The 25,828-nt window shown below is 30.8% G+C and overlaps 2 protein-coding genes, 1 long non-coding RNA gene and 2 other non-coding genes across 19 annotated transcripts; all 5 read left to right on the top strand.

The window, feature by feature from the left end:
* Window positions 1-1,168: 1,168 nt before the first annotated feature.
* Window positions 1,169-4,381, top strand: LOC145335093 (small ribosomal subunit protein eS26-like). The gene is made up of 4 exons (XM_080180802.1): window positions 1,169-1,269; window positions 1,695-1,797; window positions 3,820-3,953; window positions 4,144-4,381. Exons 1-4 carry the CDS (start codon window positions 1,208-1,210, stop codon window positions 4,223-4,225), a joined length of 381 nt encoding a protein of 126 aa, XP_080036928.1. The 5' UTR covers window positions 1,169-1,207; the 3' UTR covers window positions 4,226-4,381.
* Window positions 4,338-12,551, top strand: LOC145335092 (protein BCCIP homolog). 3 transcript variants are annotated; one of them, XM_080180800.1, is made up of 9 exons: window positions 4,338-4,473; window positions 4,688-4,770; window positions 5,214-5,328; window positions 5,872-5,975; window positions 6,278-6,362; window positions 6,814-6,957; window positions 9,320-9,388; window positions 11,995-12,179; window positions 12,457-12,551. In XM_080180800.1, the coding sequence occupies exons 1-8, from the start codon at window positions 4,381-4,383 to the stop codon at window positions 12,145-12,147; spliced, it is 846 nt and encodes a 281-aa protein (XP_080036926.1). In that variant the 5' UTR covers window positions 4,338-4,380; the 3' UTR covers window positions 12,148-12,179; window positions 12,457-12,551. The 3 variants fall into 3 exon arrangements, with proteins under 3 accessions (XP_080036926.1, XP_080036925.1, XP_080036927.1); XM_080180799.1 differs by having other exon boundaries at window positions 12,467-12,551; XM_080180801.1 differs by having other exon boundaries at window positions 12,522-12,551.
* On the top strand, window positions 12,544-25,134 carry LOC145335094 (uncharacterized). 13 transcript variants are annotated; one of them, XR_013885138.1, is made up of 32 exons: window positions 12,544-12,640; window positions 12,755-12,834; window positions 13,037-13,120; window positions 13,572-13,623; window positions 13,940-14,010; window positions 14,185-14,236; window positions 14,628-14,672; window positions 16,730-16,765; window positions 16,934-16,983; window positions 17,161-17,200; window positions 17,676-17,710; window positions 17,892-17,942; window positions 18,123-18,173; window positions 18,357-18,399; window positions 18,563-18,618; window positions 18,813-18,850; window positions 19,371-19,431; window positions 20,157-20,186; window positions 20,382-20,411; window positions 20,668-20,708; window positions 20,914-20,958; window positions 21,119-21,149; window positions 21,339-21,407; window positions 21,567-21,631; window positions 21,805-21,835; window positions 22,007-22,071; window positions 22,248-22,282; window positions 22,906-22,952; window positions 23,532-23,578; window positions 23,752-23,804; window positions 23,977-24,023; window positions 25,032-25,134. It is a non-coding gene; the product is annotated as an uncharacterized LOC145335094 (long non-coding RNA). The 13 variants fall into 13 exon arrangements; XR_013885149.1 differs by having other exon boundaries at window positions 20,674-20,708; XR_013885140.1 differs by lacking the exon at window positions 23,532-23,578.
* On the top strand, window positions 17,754-17,830 carry LOC145305079 (small nucleolar RNA U43). Its single transcript, XR_013874505.1, has one exon. It is a non-coding gene; the product is annotated as a small nucleolar RNA U43 (small nucleolar RNA).
* On the top strand, window positions 18,219-18,296 carry LOC145305080 (small nucleolar RNA U43). The gene has a single exon (XR_013874506.1). It is a non-coding gene; the product is annotated as a small nucleolar RNA U43 (small nucleolar RNA).
* Window positions 25,135-25,828: the final 694 nt, after the last annotated feature.

Consider the following 25,828-nt stretch of genomic DNA (forward strand, 5'->3'; position numbering starts at 1 on the left):
CCAAATATTATTCCTTCTGTTTTTCGAATAATTTCCTGTGCATCTCAGTTCTGTATTCAAAATAGGAGAAAGGGTGGCCGAAAAATAGCCTTAAACATCCCAGAATTTATGTGTAGCATACATTTTCCTAATTAGTCAGTGATATTAGAGGGAAAAAATTTACCCTAGAACCAAAATAAGTAATGAAAATAATTCTAACGGACAATTTATTATTATTTTTCGCACTGAAAGCATCAAATATTATCCATATATAATATTTAAAAATGAAAAATATTAGACAGTGTTATAATAATTTGGATTTTAAATAAATGTTTCTTATTGAACCCACAACTCCTTATTCCAATATTTGTAAGTTTATTATAATGTCGTCTTTGTTGTAAAATAAACCGGAGGTTTTGGGCAAAACATTATTTGACAAAAATTTCCATTTACATATACACTAAAAAATTATAAGTTTTAGGACTGCACCGCTTCACATTGTAATTTTTTTAACGAAAAAATAATAAATCGAAGTAAAAAGAACTAACTGCTCTCGAGAAACTCCAAAAAAATCGCTCTTAAAAAAGGTAACAAATTGCTGAGAAAAATTGTTTCTCATGTGAAACCGGAACTGTGCCACACCAAATAAAAGTTGTCTGCATGTGAGTTGAGTTTAGTAGTGTCTGCTCACATGGTAAAGTTGAAGCCTCATGGAGGTTATATTTATATGAAGTGTATTAACATTTACCATATTAAGTCATTACACAATTATAATTTTACAGTATATTATTCTTACATTAAGTGATTTATTACAAGTTTATGGTACTAATTATATATATTTTAAATATTAGTATTGCGTAGTTTTGTTTTATTTTTGTTAAAATTACTTGTTGATTATTAATAAGTTTTGTAACCCAATCTTTGTAGAGTTTAATAAATGTCTAATAGCCTGATTTTTTTTAATTTAGAGGCTGTAGCTTTTATTATTAGAAGCTTTATGGTTTTATGTATTTATGACAAAGTTGCAGTTATTCTTTTATAGTTTTGAGTTTGGTTGTAATAATATTTGGGTATGGTACTACAACATTCTTTTTAAAGTTTAATTCGTATACGGTTTTTCTTGTGAGTGTCCCTATAGGATAAAGCCATCAGTAAAATATTAAGTTTATAAATTAATAGTACGTTTATTCATTATTTACGTAAATTGTCCCTTTTTTTCAGAGTGAAAATGCCCTTCAAGCGTCGCAACGGTGGACGCAATAAGCACGGCCGTGGCCATGTCAAGTTCATCAGGAAAGGGAAATAATGTTCATGTTTTGTTAATCTCCAAACTTTACAAAAATTTAAATCCTGATAACTCTGATCGTACATGGTTTCCTTTGTTAGTTTAGGTTTTTGCTTCTATAAAAGACTGCTTTCATTCTGCGGCCAGTAAAAATAAAGTTTAAGTAACAAGCTTCAACAGTGCTAATGAAATGGTACTAAAGTTTGATAATTTGCAGAAAATTGTTCTTAATACCTACGAAGTTTTTTTTTCAGTATGGCTCAATTCTGATTCCAATTCAAAATATATTGGATCAGTTGCGGAGCTATATCTTTAAAATAATATTAACTACTTGAACATTCTAATAATTCTTTCTAATTACTTAGCATGCAATGTATTCTTTCCCTGACTATTTTTTGGGACAGAGTAAGGAACATGATTTAACCTAAACCAGGTGCACTAACTGCTCCAAGTGTTGCCCCAAGGACAAGGCTATCAGGAAGTTTGTGATCAGGAACATTGTCGAGGCCGCCGCTGTTAGAGATATCTCTGAGGTAAAGTTTTTATATAGTTATCTGAAAAAATGCTGGATTTAGTACAAATTACGGTGGAATGTTCCTAGTATCATATTTTTCAATTTTCTACGAATTTTCTGTACTAATAGCGGCTTAACTATATGACGTATGCACATAATTTCACCTATTGTTCAGAAGGTCAATGATCAGTTTGAAGTGGTAATTGCCTAGTTATTTCTCCACTTACTAAAAACTAGATAAGAACTAATTAAGCTATTTGTTGGTAACTTCATTTTATTATTCCATACCAAAAATTTCTTATCCCCAGTAGCTTACCAAGTGTCTAATCTTGTATTGGAGCACTCGAATTAATCCTGGGGAGATAAAAATGAGTTCTCCATTTCTTATAGCACTAAATTGGCTATTTAGATAGTTGTAACTCTAACAATTTTTTTTTAACTGCAAAATCTATGGAATAAGAAACTTTAATATCTTTGTTGGATGATAACCCTGCGTTTTTCTGTACTTTAAAACTGTATTAAGTTCTGATAAGATTAGTTTCTAATATTGTATTATTTCATGAAAGCTTTCTTAAAGATTTGACGCCGGCACCGAGGGGCCAAGTTTTGGAATGTAACCCAGTAGCTTACCATGTGTCTAATCTTATATTAGAGCACGCGAATTAATCCTGGGAAGATAGAAATGAGTTATCCATTTCTTATAGCACCAAAATGGCTATTTAGATAGTTGTAACTCTAACATAAAATTTTAACAGCAAAATTTATGTAATTAATATTCTTTAATATCTTAAGTTGACCCAGTTACTTTCAAGTGTCAAATCTTATATTTGACACTACTTCCAATACTGGTAGATTATTTAAGATGGTTGCTTCAGGATTTCTTTTCTTATGAGATCTTCTTCAATGAACCTCTTGAACATGTAAATTATACTTAAAGACTTAATTTATATTAAATCTGTTCAATCAGCATCTTACCTAGTGTTTAATAACCTTATATTAGATCACTTCATTAATTGCTGGAAGATTAATTGCGAAGGTGAATTGGGGATAACTTTTTCTCTTGAAAGATTTCCCATACTTGCCATCGTACACGTAATGTTTAAAATTTATTTTATACGTTTAATGTTATTTCTTATTTGAGTATGGTATCTCTTTACAGCACCATTTGAATTGCTTTAAAATATCGAAATGCTCATAGATTATAATAGAACACGAGTTTCCTGAACTGACAATTATTCTCTGTTCAAAGAAAGTTGTTCTACAAACTAATGTTCGATGTTAACTTCTGTTATTGTTGTTCAACAGACACATTCTTAAAATTTATCTATTAAATTAATATTTGATTAAATTCTATATTCCATAGAATACTGAAGCAATAATATGTTGTATATTATTACGCTAAGGAGATCTATGGTAGATAAAAATTGAAAATTCGACCCAGTAATTTCAGTCAATGAAGTTTTTCGTTTAATTTTCTAAACATTTCTTTGTTAGCTATATGAAATCCATAGATTTGAGTAAGTATTGAGACTATCCATGTTTCTTTGCTTAATTAATCTGTGGTAAATTAAATTGGAAGTATATTTATTAGTTCCTTAAATGTTTTAAGATGCCTTATTTTTTTTTCATACAGTTATTTAAAAGTATGTCATAGATTTGAATCCTTAAAATTTTTTCATAAATTTCTTAGTGTCAGAACTATGGTAGATAATATTCATTTTTCGCATTTTATTATGAACAGCTTTATGCTGATATAGACTGTAAAATCATAAGATTTTAACCAACATGTGCGAAAAAAATTATTTTAATCTTAGATTTAGATTTATTATTATTATTCCACTAGTTACATATAATATAACAATAAAGCACATTAGGATTTAATAATCTTATGATTGTACATTTCTGTATTTGTAGAAAACTGGATATAATACGATGTTAGACGTAGTTTTTTCGTATAGATAAGAACCGGTTCTAATCCACCAGTTTCAAATGAAAAAAATTTAATAAGAGAATGTTCTTCATATTTGTATTTTATGTTCAGGCTTCCGTGTACACCAGCTACACCCTTCCCAAGCTTTATGCTAAGCTGTACTATTGCGTGTCCTGCGCCATTCACTCCAAGGTTGTGAGGAACAGGTCAAAGGAGGCCAGAAAGGACAGAACTCCCCCAGAGAGGTAAGGTTTAAGTATTCATACGGGGGTGTATATTTTCAAATTTGACCCGGCTAAAAAAAACTTGTTTTAAGTTTATTAATTCTTTCACATTTTATATCCGTGGAAAGCTGTTTATAATACGATGAGATAAATAACTATTCCCTTGCTAATTACTTAGACAGTTAAGTTAACTAATGTTAATTATTTTTAGATTCTCCTTCAACCGTGGAAACCAGGGAGGTAACCGTCCCGGCGCTCCAGGCCAGGGACAGGGTGGACCCAACAGGTCTTAAGAATAGCCTACAAACCAACAACAGTGGCCCAAACTAAAGAACATCCTATTAGTTGATGAAATGTAAACGCTAAGATATCCTAACAATGCTTATGTTACAATAGAATTTAAACTTGGCACCCCGTGCTTTGCTAAAATGAAATTTTACCATTTCAGATGATTAAACAACCAAGAGTTGTTCCTCTAGAGACGCCGGATAATTCTTCAGATAGTTCAGACTCTGAAAACGAAGAAGGGAAAGAGATACACGTAAGTTGAGTTAGAAGTAGGGCGTGTGGGAAAGAACATATTTTTGTTTAGTTTCTAGGGTTTTTATATCAACCATTTCTTATTAGATTTCTTCAATTTAAAATTGGTTAGTTCATGAAGTTTATAGTCCAAATTTTTAACTATTAATTGCTATCTACAGAAAGTGTATCTAGGTGTAGGAACCGATTCTAAATCTCTTTATTTTTATGTTTAGGTAGAATTTGAAGCTCGGTCGCCCGAGGGTGAAGACTACCAGGGTATACAGAGGCTCTTGCAACAACTTTTCCTCAGATCTGCGTAAGTTTTTTTTTCTTCAGAATTGGTGAAAATCTGCTCCAATCCATCAGATGATAAATGGATTCCAAGCCATACTGGTTGGGGCTTTTCCAGTATTGCTTCGGACCGATTAATAACTGTTGGATAAAAACCTGTGCTTATCAATACTGATTAAGCATCTTTCATATAATTTTCTGCCAACAGTTAAATGAAAAAATTGAGGAATAATTAATGTTTTGTTTATAACAAAGGGCCTTGAAAATTTCGTTTATGATATTTGTTTAAATGCACTCTATATTTTATCTTTATTGCCTAACAACCATGAATAAAATCCATAAAAACCTTTTCATAGTTTTTCTTTTTTAATATTACTTCACATCTGTTTAACTATTATTTGCCTTTTTTTAATTACAATTTTTGTGCTTCGCTATGTCCTCCTTGTTTTAAAACTAATTCTTTTCTAGAGTGGTTGACTGTAGTAGAGTAACTGATACAATCTTAGCCCAGAGAGGTATTGGCTCTGTAATTAAACAAAGTATCCCAGACGAAGCCGATGATGCCAATGAAGAATCAAATGAGGTATGGAATATCTATTTATTGGGGTTGGGTTATCAAACAATCTCGCAATGAAAAGTATTTGAACAAAAGTTACTTGTCGCATAGAGTATACGAATTATTGAATTATGATATTGTTATGACGTAACTACTACAAAAATAACCAAATATTGTCAATTCCAATTTAGATATTCAATTTCTAAATTTGGGCCAAACATTTGGGAAATAAAATAAACTTTTCCTGGAAGTTCTAGACTTAAATGTCAAGGACTTAGTTAAATTTAGTTTAACAAAATATTTTTTTGAATTATGAGACTGTTACAGGGGTGTTTATTCTGCATGTGATCCCTGGTTTATTATTTGTTTGCTTAACTTACGAGACATTTTTATTTATTTTTGGTTAGTCTAAAAAGTGCACCAAACGTTTAAACTTGAAATGACTACAAATTGTATAATCGTTTGTGATAAACCTCAATTTATCGACAATTACCTTATCTCTACAGATCTTTGTTGGTTTATGTACCCAAATTGGGTTGATATGGTCATAATGAACTAACAGTTGTTTAGGTGTATGCTATATCCACTGTGCTGAACCTGGCTGATAAAACCAAAGAGTCTGTTATTGGTCTCCGGAGGTTTCTTCTTGAACAGACTGCTAAAGGAAATGATAGGTATGTGCACTAAGATTATTTTTTTTTATATTTAACCCTTTATGAATACTGTTCAAAGGGCTTTAGTCCGCGATAGACCAAAAAGAAAGATAATAAAGGTCTATTTTATATAGTTTTTAAATTAAGCAATTGAGTGTACCGAAGGATCTCGCTAACCAATAAACTGTTAAGCTCTCACGATTCCTGGGAAGGATTATAGCCATTTTGCTGGAGGGTATTACCTGAGTAAAAATAAACACTCCTACCTTTACATTACACAAGTCTTGTCTTTTTTTATATAATAAGTATAAATTACTGTTTAGGCAAGTTTTGAAGTATGTGACAGATCTATTAAATGGAAAAGTTGGATTTTTAATTAATGAAAGATTCATCAATATTCCTGCACAGGTATAATATGATGATTGAAATGTTGAAAGGGGAAATTTATCCTAATTTTTTTTTTACTGATTGTATATTGGGAGATGAATAGATTGGTTAAAGGTGGTGTAGGGGGGTTGCAGTCATTTTACCCAGCTGAATATTTTATTTGTAGATTTTTATTTTAATATGCTAACTTCATCCCCATTCTTATTTAACTAATAGTATAGAATGGCAGCAAATTGTTAGCAAGATAATTTTCTTGATTGTGGTTGGTGTCATTTTTATAATGATATCATTTAAGTATCAAGATACATTTAACTATTATAGAATTTTAAAAATTCTTGCTAAAGATATATTTCTGGGGTGTTTATTCTGCATCGGATCCCTTTTTAAAGGGGGAGGGGAAATGTTTTTTCCGCCCTCTTTGGGAAATTTCCTTGGCTTCATAATATTTTTATGAAGCTTCTTTTCTATTTAGATAACCGTGCCGTTGTTGGAGACTTTGGTGCTTGAGATGCGAAAGGCTCGCGACAGAAATTTGCCCTACGATTTTGAGCACTACATTATCATCTGTAAATTGTACAAACCTAAGAACCTGGCTACAGTCTCCGCCGTTGACCAGGTAACTAGAAAATTCCAGCGTAAACTGATAAATATCCTCTGGATTGGAACCTGTTTTTGTCCCTACTGAAAAATAATGTATAGCTTCCTATTAAAACTATTTTTAGCCCGCGACTTCGACCCCAATGATCTAACCACTGGTTAATAGTTATTTCTCGCATCTTATTACAAACAGCTTTCAGCGAATATAGAATGTACAATTTTATGATTTTACATTTTTAAATTCGTAGAAAGCTGGATATAATACGATGCTAGTCAAAGTTATTTCGTATGGATGAGAACTGGTTCCCATCCACCGGATTTGAATGTATGAGAAACTATTTTTGTATTTTTATTTAAATACTACTTCAAGCAACAGCAAATCTTGAAACCAATTTTGTTTCTTGGTTTTCCTTAGGTCTTGATAGAACAATATAACTACTCTGAGGTTAATAATGATTTATTCTTATTATATCATCATATGTTATTACATAAATACATTTTATGTTCTATTTGATTTTTAACTTGTGCTTCAAGCTTCAATTAACTATGAAACTTATGTTTCACAGTTTTAGTTAGTATTTTTGGATAAATGTAACTACCCTGAGGTTGATAATGATTTATTATCATACCATCATGATGTTTTACATAAATTCTCTTAAATTTTAGTTTAAAATTTAGTTTACTAGTGGTTCAAGCTCCAGCGAATCTTGAAATCTTGTTATTTTCTTGGTTTTTCAGAGCTTTGATAGATAAATATAACTCTTAAGTAATTTAATAAAGAATTATGTTTATTAGATTAGCGGATGTTATTACATATTTTTGTTAAAAAGTAAGTTTGGTTTTCTTGTGATTCAAGCTTCAACGAACGTTGAAAACTCTTTGTTTCTTGGTTTTCCCTAAGTCTTGATAGATTAATACAACTAATCGGAGGTTGATAATGATTTATTCTTATTATACCATCATATGTTCTTACACAAATTCTCTTTAATTTTAGTTTTAAAATTTATTTTACTAGTGGTTCAAGCTCCTCCGAATCTTTAAATCTTTTATGTTTCTTGGTTTGTCAGAGCTATGATAGATAAATGTAACCATCATGATGTTATATCATAAATTCTCATTAATTTTAGTTTTAAAATTTAGTTTACTAGTGGTTCAAGCTCCAGCGAATCTTTAAATCTTGTTATTTTCTTGGTTTTTCAGAGCTTTGATAGATAAATATAACTCTTAAGTAATTTAATAAAGAATTATGTTTATTAGATTAGCGGATGTTCTTACATTTTTTTGTTAAAAATTAAGTTTGATTTTCTTGTGATTCAAGCTTCAACGAACTTGGAAACCTTTGTTTCTTGGTTTTCCCTAAGTCTTGATAGATTAATATAACTAATCGGAGGTTGATAATGATTTATTCTAATTATACCATCATATGTTATTACATAAATTCTCTTTAATTTTAGTTTTAAAATTTATTTTACTAGTGGTTCAAGCTCCTCCAAATCATGAAATCTTTTATGTTTCTTGGTTTGTCAGAGCTATGATAGATAAATGTAACTACTCTGAGGTTGATAATGATTTATTATCATACCATCATATGTTATTACATAAATTCTCTTTAATTTTAGTTTTAAATTTATTTTACTAGTGGTTCAAGCTCCTCCAAATCATGAAATCTATTATGTTTCTTGGTTTGTCAGAGCTATGATAGATAAATGTAACTACTCTGAGGTTGATAATTATTTATTATCATACCATCATGATGTTATTACATAAATTCTCTCAAATTTTAGTTTAAAATTTAGTTCACCAGTGGTTCAAGCTCCATTCGAATCTTGAAATCTTTTATGTTTCTTGATTTTTCAGAGCTGTGATAGATAAATATAACTCTTAAGTAATTTAATAAAGAATTATGTTTATTAGATTAGCGGATGTTATTACATATTTTTGTTATAAATTAAGTTTGATTTTCTTGTGATTCAAGCTTCAACGAACTTTGAAACCTATCAGTTTCTGTTAGTATTGATAGATATAACTCCTAGTAATTGTAATTTTTTTATCATAATTTTTGTAAATTATGTACTTTAAAAGAATGTTCAAGAGTTATGGCCTTCCTTTTCAAGTATGTAAATTGTGCTGTATTAACAATTTCTGATCTATTTCAAGCTACAGCAAACCTCGAAATTTTTATCATGTTTCTTGGTTTACCTTTAGGACTTTATAGATTGTTATAACTAGTTTGAGGTCCATAAGATTTTTAAGATTAATTCTATTTGATCATGAGAGGTTATAACATTAATTACAGAAATTTTGTAGTTTATGAAATTATGTAGGGGGGTAATGATTGGCTCAAATAACATCTATTTTTTATTGTTTTTCCTCTATTTTAGGCCTGTTTATTTTCAAATCCAGAAGAGGAGTTATTTGTTGGAGAAAGTGAACTCTGTATTGACTATGATGTAAGCATTTATCTTTGTAGTAAACACTGCTAGTCTGAATTGCTTTTTTTTATAATGTATGAATAGGGAATAAAGGTACTAAGAAAGAGAGGGAATGTCTGATTGAGCCAATAGGAGAATCGCATCGGTACATACATTTAATTTCATTGGTTGAAATTTTGTACACATCTTGTCACGAAGCATGTTTTTTTTTCATTTCATACATAGTTAAAAGTCAGCTGTAAACAGTATATTTTCTTAGTAGAAAGCTTTGCGGAATCAGAATTAATTGCCCAAAAATTTCGTTTAAATTTGAAAGCTTCGAAAGGAGGTGGATTCTTAAAAACAAGTTAGGCTGGCTACTCGCTGGAGAGGCAAAATTATTTTTGTGAAAAATCCTCTAAAATCGTATAAAAAATGTACAAAAATTAAATAAAATATTAAAGGGTTATTAACATATGATTTTGTTTAATTTTTGTAGATTTTTAATGTGCTTTTGGATGATTTTTCACAACAATAATTTTGCCTCACTATCGGGTAGCGAGTCTATAATTTTTTAAGAATCCACATCAGCTTGAGTCGAAAGTAAACAATACTTTTGTCTGCTAGAAATGTTCCTTCTTAGATTTGACGAAAAAGAGGTTCAGAATATGCTTCTATTCTTCTATTTCTATTGAATAGGGTAATTTTGTGGATTCTTCAAATTTTTGAATTGTTAATGGTGAAGATAAAGGCAATTAAAGTTCATAAATAGGCATAATATCCTAACACGAAATAATCCGTTTTACCTACTTATCAAAATCTGTTTAAATTGCCTTAATTTGGTCTTGTTCAATACTAGCGGTTACCAGGGAGTAAGAGAGGGGACAAGGGACTGGCTTAAAGGGAATTTAGCAGATTCTGACTGGGTTTGGGTACTTGCGCATAGAATGCCGCTACTCGTTATGTATGTTTTGAATATTGCAGACGGGGAGAAGGGATAAGGAAAGTGGGGGGAAGGGAAATAAAAACTCGTCGTGTTGATAGCGAGTAATGGATATCTGAAAATACGCATTGACGCCAAAGAGTACAAATGTTACGCCAATTGTGATCACAACTCTCACGTTTATACAAAAATGCAACATATAATAATAGCTATTAAAACAATTTTCAAGCATAACTTTTATCTTTTTAGGATAACAATTAAATAAGAAAAATATTTTTACCATATGAAATTCGTGATCAAACACCTAATTGAAAAAAAATGCAAGACATAGCTCTTATTTTAAGAAAGACTAGGGGCAACGAACGCCCCCAAGAAGCCTCTAAGTGTTCTTAAGGTGGGAGGGGGATAAGTCAACCGCCCTTCTACTTTTTAATTTGAGTTTTAATAAGAAATATTCAGAAAAAAAATTTTGTGGGGGATTTTAAACTGGGAGGGTGGAGATACGCTCTCCCAAAATAGTTAAAAACCTTCCCTGTACCTAAAAAAAAAGCTTAATTGCAAAGGAAAACCAAACAGATGTTATTTTCAAAAAAATTTTATAAAACAAAAATTGGCGCATTTGTATGAACACCAGAATTATAGGTTTGAAAGGGGAAGGAAAAAAAGAGAGGGGGAAGAGAGGGGGTAAACTAGTTTGAAGATATCTGAGAATAGTTATGATCGCCATCTTCCACTATCCGTCGTGTTAGTTTGGAATGTAGCAGACGGGGAGAAGGGAGGTGGGGGCAAGGGAAATAAACGGAATAAAAAGGGGCAGTCATATTCTTGCTAGCAGCTGGCCGGGTTCAATAATCTTTTAATATAAAAATCACACCAGAAAACCTCAATATATTTCATCAAAAACAAGTTGAGATTTCACTTTACATGACTCTATGGAAATCTATTATTCAATAACAATCCCTAATTTCCTACAAATTTATTGGATTAAACTGGATTTCATGCCCTTTCTTTGATAACTCTTATATTGAATTAATTGCCCATTGTCCCCTCCTTTACTCCCTGAGCGGTTACGCAACAAAAAGTGAAAGGGTAACAAAATGTAGCATATCTCACCTAAACAACAGTGTAACCAATCATCATGTAGACAGGATCAATGCCATTTTCACACTGTCTGGAAGCACACGGTGATTTAGATCTTTTAATACACGATAAACTCAACCCCAGAAACCACTATATTCTGGAAATTGCCCAAAGTTAAGATACATAAAATATAAATCCAAATGACACATAATAAGAATAAACAAAATTATAAAACAATAGTTTATTTTTGGTCTTTTTATATCCACATTAAAATTAACTGAAGAGTCCTCCTATCTTCAAGATACCGTCGGCCTCTTCATGGGGAGATTCTTCCTTAGGTAGCTATTTGGCCTTTTACACACAACCAGGTTATCTAGAATAATATTACAATTATCACAAATCCTCACAAAAAGCTCAACCAGCTTTAATAAGAGAAAAAAATTTGGAGAATAAGTTTTTTTTTCATTTTCTCTTCGTAAGGTGGTATTTTACTTAAATTAGATGTAAAACTTCGCAGGACTGAAAAGTTCAGCTACATTGTAACAGAATTTTATTAGTTTAGCGGTTATAGAATTCTCAATAAAAGTACTTATTTCCTTCGCTTAAGTGTTTATTATTTTAGGTGAGTAACGAGACAAACCTTGACAACAATACAAATTGGGCTGATGGCGTGGAAATGACGCCGTGGCGGCGAATTGTAGTTTTCAAGGCGGACAAACTTGACTCTCTGATCCGCCTTGTGAGAGACTCCTTTCCCCACTCAGCCAACACGTGATATATCTGAATTACAGTACATTTATTTCCCAGGTATATCTTCGGGGCCTCAAATTTTCTCTGGGGACTATACCAAATTTTTTCAAATTTCCTCCCATTTTAGCATATATCAATGGGGAAATTCTTTTCATTGGGAACCTATATTAATAAAGGTTTCTTTTTGATCAATTAGATAATTCCTTATTGGACAAATTATATTTGTTAAATGGAGCCCTTTCCTTCCTCTCCCAATTTGTTTGGATTAAAACTGAAAGTACCTGTTCTGAAAATAAGCATAAAATTGTTCATAATTTATTTCTGGAACTTTGAGGCTTTGTAAGTATACCTGGGTTCTTGATCTTTCATTTATTTTTGTTATTCATTTATTATTCTCAGATTATGTATACTGAACATTAATTTACAGAAGGAAAATGAAGACCTGTGTGCTTAGTTATTTCTTAACTGCGAAGAGGTTTTCAACATGGGTTGGAAGGAGATAAACCTCTTAACACAAGGTAATATAAATAACTGAAATTGTTCGAAAGCTTTAATAAGAATTTGATACTGTCGATAGTTAGTCAAAATAAAATGTTTTTATTTTTTGTACATTTATTGGACTTAACATTTAGATTTTGTGGATTATGTTATGTGAGACTTTCAACGTTGGTTGTGTTTTCGAAATTTGAATGGAGGTCGGCTCAAACTGCATGTAATAGTTTTTATTCTTCTACAATACAAATATTTCAAATTAATTTTAATTACTTCAAAATCTTCATATGATGCTTAATGCTTATGTCTTATGTATTATGATTCTTTGAATATGATCAGAATAGCTTTTTCCTGATATTTCACCTACCTCGTTAGGTATTTTTTTGTTTTAGCCCTCCGAAATTAATCTTAAAATTTTTTAGGTAGGTTTGGCCGCAAGGTCTTTTTTTCGTAACCATCTCTGGATGGCATGGAGTTGACATGCTCCAGCCCTTCTTCAAATCCAGGTATTAATTAGTAGAAACAAAAATAAATTTTAAAGGGGGGAGGAGGATGTGCCACTTTTTGAAACCAAAAGTAAAACTTGCATGATCTCGGCCCATAAAAGAGTTTACTTTCTAAAATTCGGCACAGCAGGTGCTTTTGTGGAGAACAATGTGGAACTGTGAAGAAACTGCGACTGAATTGCCGCTCCCGCCGAAATCAGTTTCCCGCTGGATCCCCCCCCCCCCCCCCCCGCCAAACTAGACTGTTCTTAATAATCTGGGAAACTTTTTTTTTTCTCAAAGATCTTAAAGTTGCATATCCGCCTCCCCCTTTTTCGATGATTAATATTTACAAGGCGCCCTCTTCTGAGAACCCAAATTTTCATGCTGTAACGTCTTGCTGTATGATAACCTGAACTTTTTATTTTGATACAAAAAGTAAGTTTGGTCGTTAACATTTATATTTATTTAGGAGTTGTTTTATTTGGTGAAGGGGTTTTTGAATGGATTCTAAATTTGCACAGGTAATTTTTTTTTACCTACAATCTGAGGTTATTTAGTCTCCAAAAATTCTTACTAGCGCGTTCTTCTTTGTTGGCTAAATATAATTGTTTGGTTTACAGAGTGTCTAAACGTTTCAACCATTGCTTGTAATCTATGGAAAGAGTACGTAGTTTTAGCTTTATTAGCCCTTCAAATCTTAACCTTCACATGATGTCTAAATATGTCTTATGTATTACATGACTCTGAGTATGATAACAAACTTCTTACTGATCAAATTTATTTCAACTTAAACTAATTAACTTAAAATATTTCCAGTAATATATTTATAATGCCTAGGTACTGGTGTGTTCGAGATATTACTTTCTTTCCTATCTTTCTATCCTAGATGACAACCCTCATAAATCCAGGTATTAACTAGAAAAAAACTAAAATCTTTCTATTTTTCCATGATTAACTTTTACAAGGCGCCCTCTTCTGAGAACCCAATTTTCATGCTGTAACGTCTTGCTGTATGATAACCTGGTTATTTTTATTCTGATATGAAAAGTATTTTTGGTTGTTGACATTTATTTTTTAATAAGGAGTTGTGCAATTCAGTCAAGGGCTATTTGAATGGATTCTAAATCTACACAGGTTAATTTTAATTTTTTTTATCCACAATCTGAGGTTATTTGATTAGTCCCCCAAAATTCTTCTTTAAGCCAACGAAAAAGAATGTGCAAGCAACATTGTTTGGTTTATTGAGTGTCTAAACGTTTCAACCACTAATTGTAATCTATTGAAAGGGTGTATTTTAAAGAGATTTCAATCAATATTTCTGTTATTGTCTTATCCCCTTAGATTCCTGCATTTCAACCTATTCAGATTGTAAATACTTAAATTAATTACATTCATGATTAATATTTTCACTACCTCTACTGAACTAAGATTAGTGCTGATATTTTTTCGTGTATGATTTTATGTTCATCAAAAGCTCTTGATAGTAAGATTTTGTTCATTTTTTAACCACATATATTCTGTTCAGATATGATTGGCTAATATCCCCTTTATTGAAATATTCATTTATAAGGTAATTTTTTATTATGAAAGGGGGGGAGGGTTAATGCAACCATTTCGTTATCAATGATTGAATGGCACTTAGAATTCGAAATTCGATCTGAAATTTAGCTGGTAGCTGTTGGTACTAAAAATAACTTTTTGTTCGATTTAGGGAAAATAGACCTACCAAGGATTATTCATGCAAAAGGGGGGGGGGGGGGGGAAATGTGGTGACTCGTGCCACGACATACCAGCAATTTTATTTTGGGTGCTACTCCCTTAGTTTTAGAGATAATTGGGTGAAATCTTTTGGGCTGGGTCACTAATTACCCCAACTAGAGGTATCTTTCAAAAAAAAGGCGGCGGGTCCGCCGCTCCCGCCGTTCGCCGCCATTTTCCGCCGCCGCCAAAAAAAATTTTTTTATTGCATTTCTCGCCGAATTAGGCAATTTGGAATCATTTGAGACCATGTTATTTTTTTCAAAAATTTTTCCCCTTATAACCAACCCTGCAGGGGGACTTAGTCATTTTTTTCAAATTCTCGTTTATTAAGGTATATCTTAAATTCAGGGCCTCTCCTAAGCTTTTAAAGATATTGAGACAAAACCTTTTGAGATAAATCAGTAAAAAATATTTGAATAAAAAATGGCGGCGGTACCGCCGCTCCCGCCGTCCACCGCCATTTTCCGCCGCCGCCGCCAAAAATTTTTTTATTGCATTTCTCGCCGAATTAGGCAATTTGGAATCATTTGAGACCATGTTATTTTTTTCAAAAATTTTTCCCCTTATAACCAACCCTGCAGGGGGACTTAGTCATTTTTTTCAAATTCTCGTTTATTAAGGTATATCTTAAATTCAGGGCCTCTCCTAAGCTTTTAAAGATATTGAGACAAAATCTTTTGAGGTAGATCAGCAAAAAAATATTTGAATAAAAAATGGCGGCGATACCGCCGCTCCCGCCATCCACCGCTATTTTCCGCCGCCCACAGGACGGCTTGTAAGGGGAAAAATTTTTGAAAAAAATAATATGGTCTCAAATGATTCCAAATTGCCTAATTCGGCGAGAAATGCAATAAAAAAAAATTTTGGCGGCGGCGGAAAATGGCGGTGGACGGCGGGAGCGGCGGTACCGCCGCCATTTTTTATTCAAATATTTTTTACTGATCTACCTCAAAAGGTTTTGTCTCAATATCTTTAAAAGCTTAGGAGAGGCACTGAATTTAAGATATACTTTGATAAACGAGAATTTGAAATAAAAATGATCAAGTCCCCCCGCAGGGTTGGTTATAAGGGGAAAAATTTTTGAAAAAAATAACATTGTCTCAAATGATTCCAAATTGCCTAATTCGGCGAGAAATGCAATAAAAAAAAATTTGGCGGCGGCGGCGGAAAATGGCGGTGGACGGCGGGAGCGGCGGTATCGCCGCCATTTTTTATTCAAATATTTTTTACTGATCTACCTCAAAAGGTTTTGTCTCAATATCTTTAAAAGCTTAGGAGAGGCACTGAATTTAAGATATACCTTGATAAACGAGAATTTGAAAAAAAAATGACTAAGTCCCCCCGCAGGGTTGGTTATAAGGGGAAAAATTTTTGAAAAAAATAACATGGTCTCAAATGATTCTAAATTGCCTAATTCGGCGAGAAATGCAATAAAAAAAAATTTTTTTGGCGGCGGCGGAAATGGCGGCGAACGGCGGGAGCGGCGGACCCGCCGCCGTTTTTTTTTGAAAGATACCTCTAGTTGGGGTAATTAGTGACCCAGCCCAAAAGATTTCACCCAATTATCTCTAAAACTAAGGGAGTAGCACCCAAAATAAAATTGCTGGTATGTCGTGGCACGAGTCACCACATTTCCCCCCCCCCCCCCCCCTTTTAGATCGAAATTCAAATTCTAGGTGCCATTTAATCATTGATTACGAGATGGTTTATTTATAAAAAACCTCATATTCAAGAAATAAAAATGATGATAATTGTAGTCCATACTTTCTGTGATGGTTAACTACGAGGATCGATATCTGAAAAAAAAATCTGGATTCTTTTACATAAATGTTTTTTTGTTATATTTTTACTTATTTTTTATTTCAGTATATCGAGATTGACTTTATAAATTGCTGATTAAAGGTATTTTTATTCAAAATTTGAGTTCTTCTTTAAAGATTTATAATGATGATAAAACTTGTCCAGAACTCCTTTGATGGCAAATCTTTACGGATCGATAGGCCTGAATTTTACCTCAAATTTAAGAAACTTAATATTAAATTATTTTTATTAACCTATTGAAAATTTTAGGATTTTGTCAAACCAGCATTGAAACTGTCCTTTATAATTTATTATCTGAGGTATGTTTAACTTTGTTTTTTAAAGACAAATTTTCATTGGGGGAGGTTATATGATGAGAACTTTTCACTTCAACTGAACTTTGATGACACAAATCATGCATCACCAACTGATTATTTTAAAAATCTTAATAAATTTTATTATGAAATGAAAGAATGTTAACATATTTTATTACCTAGATTAAAGCACAGAAAGAATGTTAGGATGGTAAATATGAAGGTAATAATTTTAATACTTCTCCAGGGGTGTATATTCTACATGGGATTCCTGGCTCGGGGGGGGGGGGGGGGAATTAAAAATAAGTGGTTAGAGGGGAAAAAATGTAAAAATTAAGAAAACTGAAAACATTTTTTCCATTTTCCCCCTCCCTAGTGAATAAAAAATAAAAAAATGTGTGGTAGGAGGAATAAAATATAGAGTTCTTTAAATATTTTTCCATTTTCCCCCTACATGGTGAGAAAAAACTAGGGGGGGGGGAAAAAAATAACAAATTTTGTAGCCGGGGAAAAAAAATCTTGTGCAGAATATACACCCCTGTACTAACTGTCGACAGTTTTCTTAAATAATTATGATGATACTTGATAGGGACAACAGAATATATTATGTTGATATTTGATGGTAGAACTGAAATATTTTATTTTTGTTGAATGTTTTCATTATATTATCATTTTATCTTATCAATATTTTATTTTAGATAATGCTCTGGCTTGAATATTCTATAGACCTAAGGTATAGTTTAGCATATATATAATATTTTAATACTTAGATTACTATGATGATTTCCTAAATATTTATGGTTAGAACTGGAGTGCTACAATGAAGCCTGTTGAACTAGGGCGAACTGATATTATTCAACTTTTATAACTAATTCATTCTAATTCTTATTTTCTAAATTTATAAATTGTTTTAGGATGATTTATCTTATAATAATGCTCTGGCTTGAATATTCTGTAGACCTAAGGTATAGTTGAGCATATATAGAATACATAAATACTTTGATTAATATGATTTTCCTAAATATTAATGGTTAGAACTGGAGTGCTACAATGAAGCCTGTTGAACTAGGGCGAACTGATATTATTCAACTTTTGTAACTAATTCATTTAAATTCCTATTTTTTAAATTCATAATTTTGTTTTAGGGTGATTGATCTTATGATAATGCTCTGGCCTGAATATTCTGTAGACCTAAGGTATAGTTGAGCATATATATTTGTAATACTTATACTTTGATTAATATGATTATTTTCCTAAATATTTATGGTTAGAACTGGAGTGCTACAATGAAGCCTGTTTAACTAGGGCGAACTGATATTATCCAACTTTTATAATTAATTCATTCTAATTACTATTTTTTAAATTCATAATTTTTTTAGGATGAATGATCTTATTGGTAATTGGAGTAGTCTAAAATTTGAGGTTAGTTGAAATTCTCCATATTTCCTTAAATTTTTCCTAAATGATGATTTTTTAAAAACGTTAGCATATATCTGATTATTAGGATGTAACCTTTAAGTCTGACAAAAAGTTACTTTCTGAAGAAATAATTTTATCCTAAGAAACTAATGATATTTTATTCTAGATGATTGGGTTTAATATGAACTGTTTCTGTGCAGGCTAACTGAAGAACTAATGAAGGTAAAAATTTATTAACTCCCCCAGTCTCTCTTCCCCCCCCCCCCCCCCCTCGAATGTCAAACTATTAAAATGATGACAACCAATCCACAAAATTACCCTAAAAATATTGAGGATACAACCCGCTAAACTGACAAACATCAAAATTTAAATTCCAATTATTTCATTATCTAAATATTGACAAAGTAATGTTTCAGGTGAAAATCCTTTCAAAATGTTCAAGCTTACTCTAAAGGTAATGTCTTATTTTGTATTACAAATGTTATTTAATTTATCTATGTGATTTTCTATTGATCCTAGATTTTCTGCAATAAATGATGCTTAATATCTCGTTAATATGATAAAATTCATGAAATCAAACAAATTTTTACTGAAATTTTTGATATTAAGTAATGTTAAGTTTGTTTGTTACCCAGGGGTGTATATTCTGCATAAGATTTATTTTTTTTCCCCTGCTACAAAATTTTTTATTTTTTTTCCCCCCTAGATTTTTCTTAAAAAATAGAGGGGAAAATAGAAATATATTTAAAGAACTCTATATTTTTTTTTATTTTATCCCTCCTACCACACATTTTCTTAGTTTTTTAACCAAGGAGGGGGGCGAAATGGAAAAAATGTTTTCAGTTTTCTTAATTTTTACATTTTTTTTTCCCTCCAACCACTTATTTTTTATTTTTTTTCCCCCCCCCTGAGCCGGGGATCCCATGCAGAATATACACCCCTGTTGTTACCCTTATTCAAATATTTTTATATAGGTTGGGATATTAGTTTGTAAAATGTCCTGTTGATATCCTGCAGTATTCATTCTCCATCCAGGTATTATTGTAACAAGTTGATTCTAACATTCTATCATAGGGGGAGGGATGAGACAATGTACTGTAAATTTTAAACTTTTCAACCAAGAAGTTAAGAACATATCTATAATACAAAGTAGCTTGATGTCTGTCCGTCTGTCTGTCCCTTAAGATCTCGGTAACCGCTGAACCGATTGGATTCTACTCTTCAGGGTATATACCTATTGGTCCTGTGGTGGTTTTAAGCTATTTTTTTGAGGAGTTGGGACACCCCCAACCCCCCCCAAAAAACAAAAAAAAATCCCCCTTTTTTTTTTTTTTTTTTTTTTTTTTTTTTTTTTTGTAGAAGAATTCTTTTGTAGAAGAATTCTTTTGTAGAAAATTTCTTTTGTAGAAATATTCTTTTGTAGAAAATTTCTTTTGTAGAAAATTTCTTTTGTAGAAGCTTTCTTTAGTTCTTCTTAATTTTTTTTTGAATTTTTTTTGTTGTCATCTCTTGGGGCAAAGCCCCTAGAGGCTAGGGACGAAGCCGCTAGTTTTACAAAAAGAGCAATGTTTAGTAAGTAATGGGGATGTATATTATTTTATTATTTATTTTCTTATCCTTGATATTTCTGATTTAATGATGTATAACAAACAATATGATTCTCATGATAATAAAACATGTTTTTCGTCACTACCACTGAAATTAAGTTTTATTGATAAAAAATATTTTTTTAAGGAATTTTCTAATGTATTATTTTTCAGGAAATTAAGAACTTTGGGCTAATTTTAGAGGTACAACTTATTTCTTCTATTATTTTATTGTGTATTGTCTTATCCATTCTGGTTCCTGATTTAATGATGTATAACAAACAATATGATTCCCATGATAATAAAACATGTTTTTCGTCACTACCACTGAAAGTAAGTTTTATTGATAATAAAATAATTTCTTTAAGGAAATTTTCTAATTTTGTATTTTTTCTTCAGGAAATTAAGAACTTGAGGCTAATTTTAGAGGTACAACTTATTTCCTCTTATAAATTAATAATTAGTAAATGCACTATGGCCCAGTTATTGACATAATTGAATTGTTTTTAAACTGGATAATAAAGATAAATGTGCTATAGTATATTTGTTTGTATTGCAACCCTAGTCCACGGAATACTGGAGTAGATACTTCCACAAAGATACATTTTAACCACAGTACACATATTTTGTTAGCTTGAAAATATCCTCCAGTCATAAATTGAAATTAATTTTTTTATTTGAATAGGCATAGAATCCTGAACAGTCTCTGGACTTCGACAATTATAGGTAATATTTTGATTTCCTTGGTTAGTTCGTTCATCCAGTATATGAAAATCCAAGAAATATCAAATCCATTGCAATGATTATAAAAATATTCGACACTTTCATTGATCCAAACATGAAAATTTCTATTTGAATGAGTAATAATAATTTTACTTGGATGTCTGGCTTTGATTGTAAACTTCTCATTATAACTTTCTTCATTTTTTAGTTTGTTGCAATAGAGGATTTCTGTCATTTGAAGTACTTTTTAAAGGTAAATCATAATATTGAATTATTTCAAAATTTGCCGTGATTTTAATTGTACATACTTTTTGATGTAAATATGATATAATATTTTTTGTATGAGCCTTAATAAATTCAGTTTGTATTTAGTATACTAGGTATTTCTTATTTTAATTCTAATTATTATTTAGGCGATTTGGTAGTTTTCTGTATATTATACAGGTATTATTTAAACTGATATATATACTTTGATTTTATGTTATGAATGTTATACATGATGTTTTACGATTAAAACTCTTTGACATGACCCTTGTAGGGATCTATGATTCTAATTTCCATTTCCTGATTAATGCTTATTCAGTTTCATAACTCAAATTCACATTGATATGGCTTATGTTTGATTTATTTTAGGATATTATGATGCTTGAAATATAATGTCTACTTACATCTGGAGTAAATAGATGGGTCTTTGAAAAAGAGGTAAGCATGCACATAAATTCTTATTAAACTTTTTAATTATTACTTGATAAAAATATTTTTATTAGTCTTCTTTCCCCGTCAGACCATTTTAAAATCTGAAATTATTCCTAGCTTCTAAATATAATGCATATTTTTTTTATTATACAATGATTATTCTAGGTTGCTGTTGGAGAATTTGTCTACTCAGATCTATATTGAATGGATGGTATCTTTTATATACAATGGTAATTTTATACTTTTTATCTTTAATCTGAAGAGAGAGTTTTATGATGATAATTCTTCCGCTTATCTGATATTTGATGACACAAATCTGATATGCTTAATCAACTGATATTTATAGAGAAATTATGTTGTTTTAATCCATTTAGCAAGTTTGTTAATATTTATTTTTATTTAGATTTCACAGTACTTGTTCAGATTGTTTGGAGGTGATTTTTAGTTTTATAAAGTTATTTTCATTGATTAATATGATGAATTTGCAAATTATGTCTTCTTTTCCCGGCAGAATAATTATTGGTGACCATTTTAATATCTGAAATTCTTCCTAGCTTCTAATTATAATGCTTATTGTTTTTATTATCATACATAGATTATTCTAGGTTGCTGTTGTAGGAGAATTTGTCTACTATCTATATTGAATTGATGGTATCTTCAATATATAATGGTAATTTTATACTTAAATCTGCAATCTTAGCACAGAATTTAATATGATGATATTTCTTACCCGTATCTGATATTTGATGACACAAATCATGCATCACCAACTGATATTTATAGAAAAATTATTTTGTTTTAATCCTTATGTTTTTAGAAAGTTTGTTAATATTTATTTTTATTTAGATTTCACAGTATATGTGAAGAATTTTATTATGGAGGTAATTTTTATATTAAAAGTTATTTTTTCATTTCTTTTTATATATGATGAAATTTTAAATTGTGTCTTCTTTTCCCGTCAGAATAATTATTGGTGACTATTTTAATATCTGAAATTCTTCCTAGCTTCTAATTATAATGCTTATTGTTTTTATTATTATACATAGATTATTTTAGGTTGCTGTTGTAGAATTTGTCTACTCCTATCTATATTGAATTGATGGTGTCTTCAATATATAATGGTAATTTTATACTTAAATCTGCAATCTTAGCACAGAATTTAATATGATGATATTTCTTACCCGTATCTGATATTTGATGACACAAATCATGCATCACCAACTGATATTTATAGAAAAATTATTGTTTTAATCCTTTTTTTTTATAAAGTTTGTTAATATTTATATTTATTTAGATTTCACAGTATATGTTCATAATTTTATTATGGAGGTAATTTTTATATTAAAAGTTTTTTTTCATTTCTTTTTGTATATGATGAAATTTTAAATTGTGTCTTCTTTTCCCGTCAGAATAATCATTGGTGACAAACATAAATCTGAATTTGTCAAAATTATTGAAATTTTTTATTAATAACGTTAGTTATTAATTTTGTCTATTATTTTAGCCCGTTTCTGTTCAATAGCTGTAATTGTAAATTCTTCAGATATGAAGGTATTAAAATTTCTTTTCTCATAGTTATTCGAGTCTGGTGGATAGGAACCTGTTCTCATCCATACAAAAAACTATGTCTAGCATCGTATTAAATCCAACTTTCTACGAATATAAAAATGTACAATTATAAGATTAAAACTAGTTATTTTTTAAAACTGTGCCTTCGGCACCTCGGGGCTAAAAAAACTACTTTTAATCTTATAATTATTCATTCTATATCTGCGGAAAGCCGTTTATATTACGATGCAAGAAATAACTATTATGTTTTACCTAACATTTTATGTTCTGATTATTAATTAAACATTACCACTTCTTCCGTCAGAATTATTATTGGTGATTTGTTTATTGTTTCCTAGCGTAAATTCGTCTCACCCCCCAAGAAAATAGTTTAAAACCACCACAGAACCAGTAGGTATATACCCTTAAGAGTAGAATCTGATCGGTTCAGTGGTTACAGAGATCTTAAGGGATGGACAGACATCTTTTTACTTTGTATTATAGATTAACCGAAGTCAAAACTTTTCTGAAAGAATTATCTGAATTGTTAAGTTCTTTTAAAAAGTATATTTATTATTTTAGGCTTTATTACTTCAGTATGCGATATTCCTGTCGTTGGCATCATTCAGGTAATAAAACCAGTTTCTATTTGTACAGAAAAATTTTGTTATGATGATTTTTAAACAGTGATTCCTTTTCTTCCGTCAGAATTTTTATTGGTGACATGTTTTTAACTGAAGTCGAAACATTTTTAACAAATTATCTGAATAAATAACTTCTTTTAAAAATATTATTAATTTAGGCTTGAATACTTCAGTATGCGATGAATCTGTTGTTGCCGTTGGTATTATTCAGGTAATAAACCAGTTTCTATTTGTACAGAAAAACTATGTTATGATGATCTTTAAACCTTGATTCCTTTTCTTCCGTCAGAATTATTATTGGTGATACGTTTTTAACTGAAGTCGAAACATTTCTAACTAAATATCTGAATTCATAACTTCTTTTAAAAATTATATTAATTTAGGCTTGAATACTTCAGTATGCGATGAATATGTTGTTGGTATCATTCAGGTAATAAAACCAGTTTCTATTTGTACAGAAAATTTTTTGTTATGATTTCTAAACATTATTTTCACTTCTTCCGTCAGAATTATTATTGGTGTTTTTAGTAGCGAAGCTACTCTATAATTCACTTAGTCAGTCAGTCAGTCCATAACGCTATGAGGGAAATGGGATTTACTCAGCTCCTATAAAAGATAGAATACTGAAATTTTTGACAACATTCCTATTAATAAGGATCACAATTAACTATAAAACATCAATGGCGGTCGGACCGCTTTTTAGCAGGTTTTAGGCTATTTTTGTATTTTTCACATTTTTCTCCATATCTTTGGTGTTTATGGTCCGATTTCCAAAAAATTTTCAGTTATAGATATCAAAATTAAATTTCCTGTCGTTTAAAGAAAACAACTATGACAGACTGCCTTTATGCAGGTTTTTGGATATTTTTAATTTTTTTCCTTATTTTTCCATTTCTTTATGTACATGTCCGATTTTCCAAATTTGGTAAGTTAAGGAGATAAAAATTAAATTTCCTGTCGTTTTAAGAATCAACCGTATTCCCATCCATGAAATTTTTGGCTTCTCTACTTATGGATGTTGTCATCCTTGTTTAAACTGTTTTTAACCTATTTTTGAATGATTTTTTGTATGATTTCGAAACAATATTTTCACTTCTTCCGTCAGAATTATTATTGGTGAAATGTGTTTTAAACTGTTATTAACCTATTTTTGAATGTGGGGTGAAAAATATACTAGGACGCCTGTTTAATCAGACTGCAGAGCCCAAATTTGAAATAAGTCCCAAATAAATTTTTTGGGGATTTAAAAATTAATTTTTAATGTTGCTCTGGTCATTTTTTACTCTGGGTAATATTGTGGCTTTTAGAACAATTTATATAATTCACTTTATATTGATACAATAAAAAAACTTTACTCTGTTAACTGATATTTTAATTTTACTTTAAATGTCCTTTTTGTTTTCCAAGTCATTTAACTGATATTTTAATTATATTTCAGGAATTGAAAGGGTTGTGGAGTTGCGGAGAAATTATTTGATATTATTTTATAAATTATGTTTGATAATATACTATTTGCGTTGGTTAATAAAATTTGAAATATATCTAGTTGTTTCTTTTATTACAAGTTTAAACCTCCTGTTTTTTTGTGGAGATCATTTGAAAGGATAAATTTCATCGGTGCATATGTAATATATCTTTGTTTATCACTAAAAAGCTCGCTTACCGCTGAATCGATCGGGGTCTCCTTAATAGTAGTTTCATAGGGCTCCGAAAAGTTATTGTCTCTCGAGGCGTAGTCGCTAGTTAAAAGTATTTGATATCTTCCCACCCAGCGAAACCATATAAGGTAGCATGCTACGTTGTCTTATATCATTGGCGATAAACGCTAGAAAATATCTTGCTCTATTAAATGAAGCCGGGAATGGTATTCTCTCACTCCTAATTTAAATATCGATGGCGAACTTGCATGCCACCTTTTGCTTGAAAGGACGGTTTTTCCAACGTTAATCGCCAAAAAAATTTGGTGGCAATTAATGGCGAAGGGGATTGGAGGTAGTATGAGACTACGTACATATATTGCACGAGCTCAATGACTATTGCATTACGAAATATCGTGCTGGGCATATTACAAGTACTATTTTAATTCGCAATTTTGCATCACTACTCCTTGAACCATAAAGTGTATTAGGCCCATATTTACCTATAAAACTGGTTTTCCAGCTAAATTATCTTAAATTAATCATTTTAATGGAGTAGCAGGATGTTTGTGTTTGTACCGATAGATTTATCTTTACA

This window comes from Acartia tonsa, chromosome 13, assembly GCF_053477335.1.
Source record: "Acartia tonsa isolate MP-2025a chromosome 13, ASM5347733v1, whole genome shotgun sequence".
NCBI lineage: Eukaryota > Metazoa > Arthropoda > Copepoda > Calanoida > Acartiidae > Acartia > Acartia tonsa.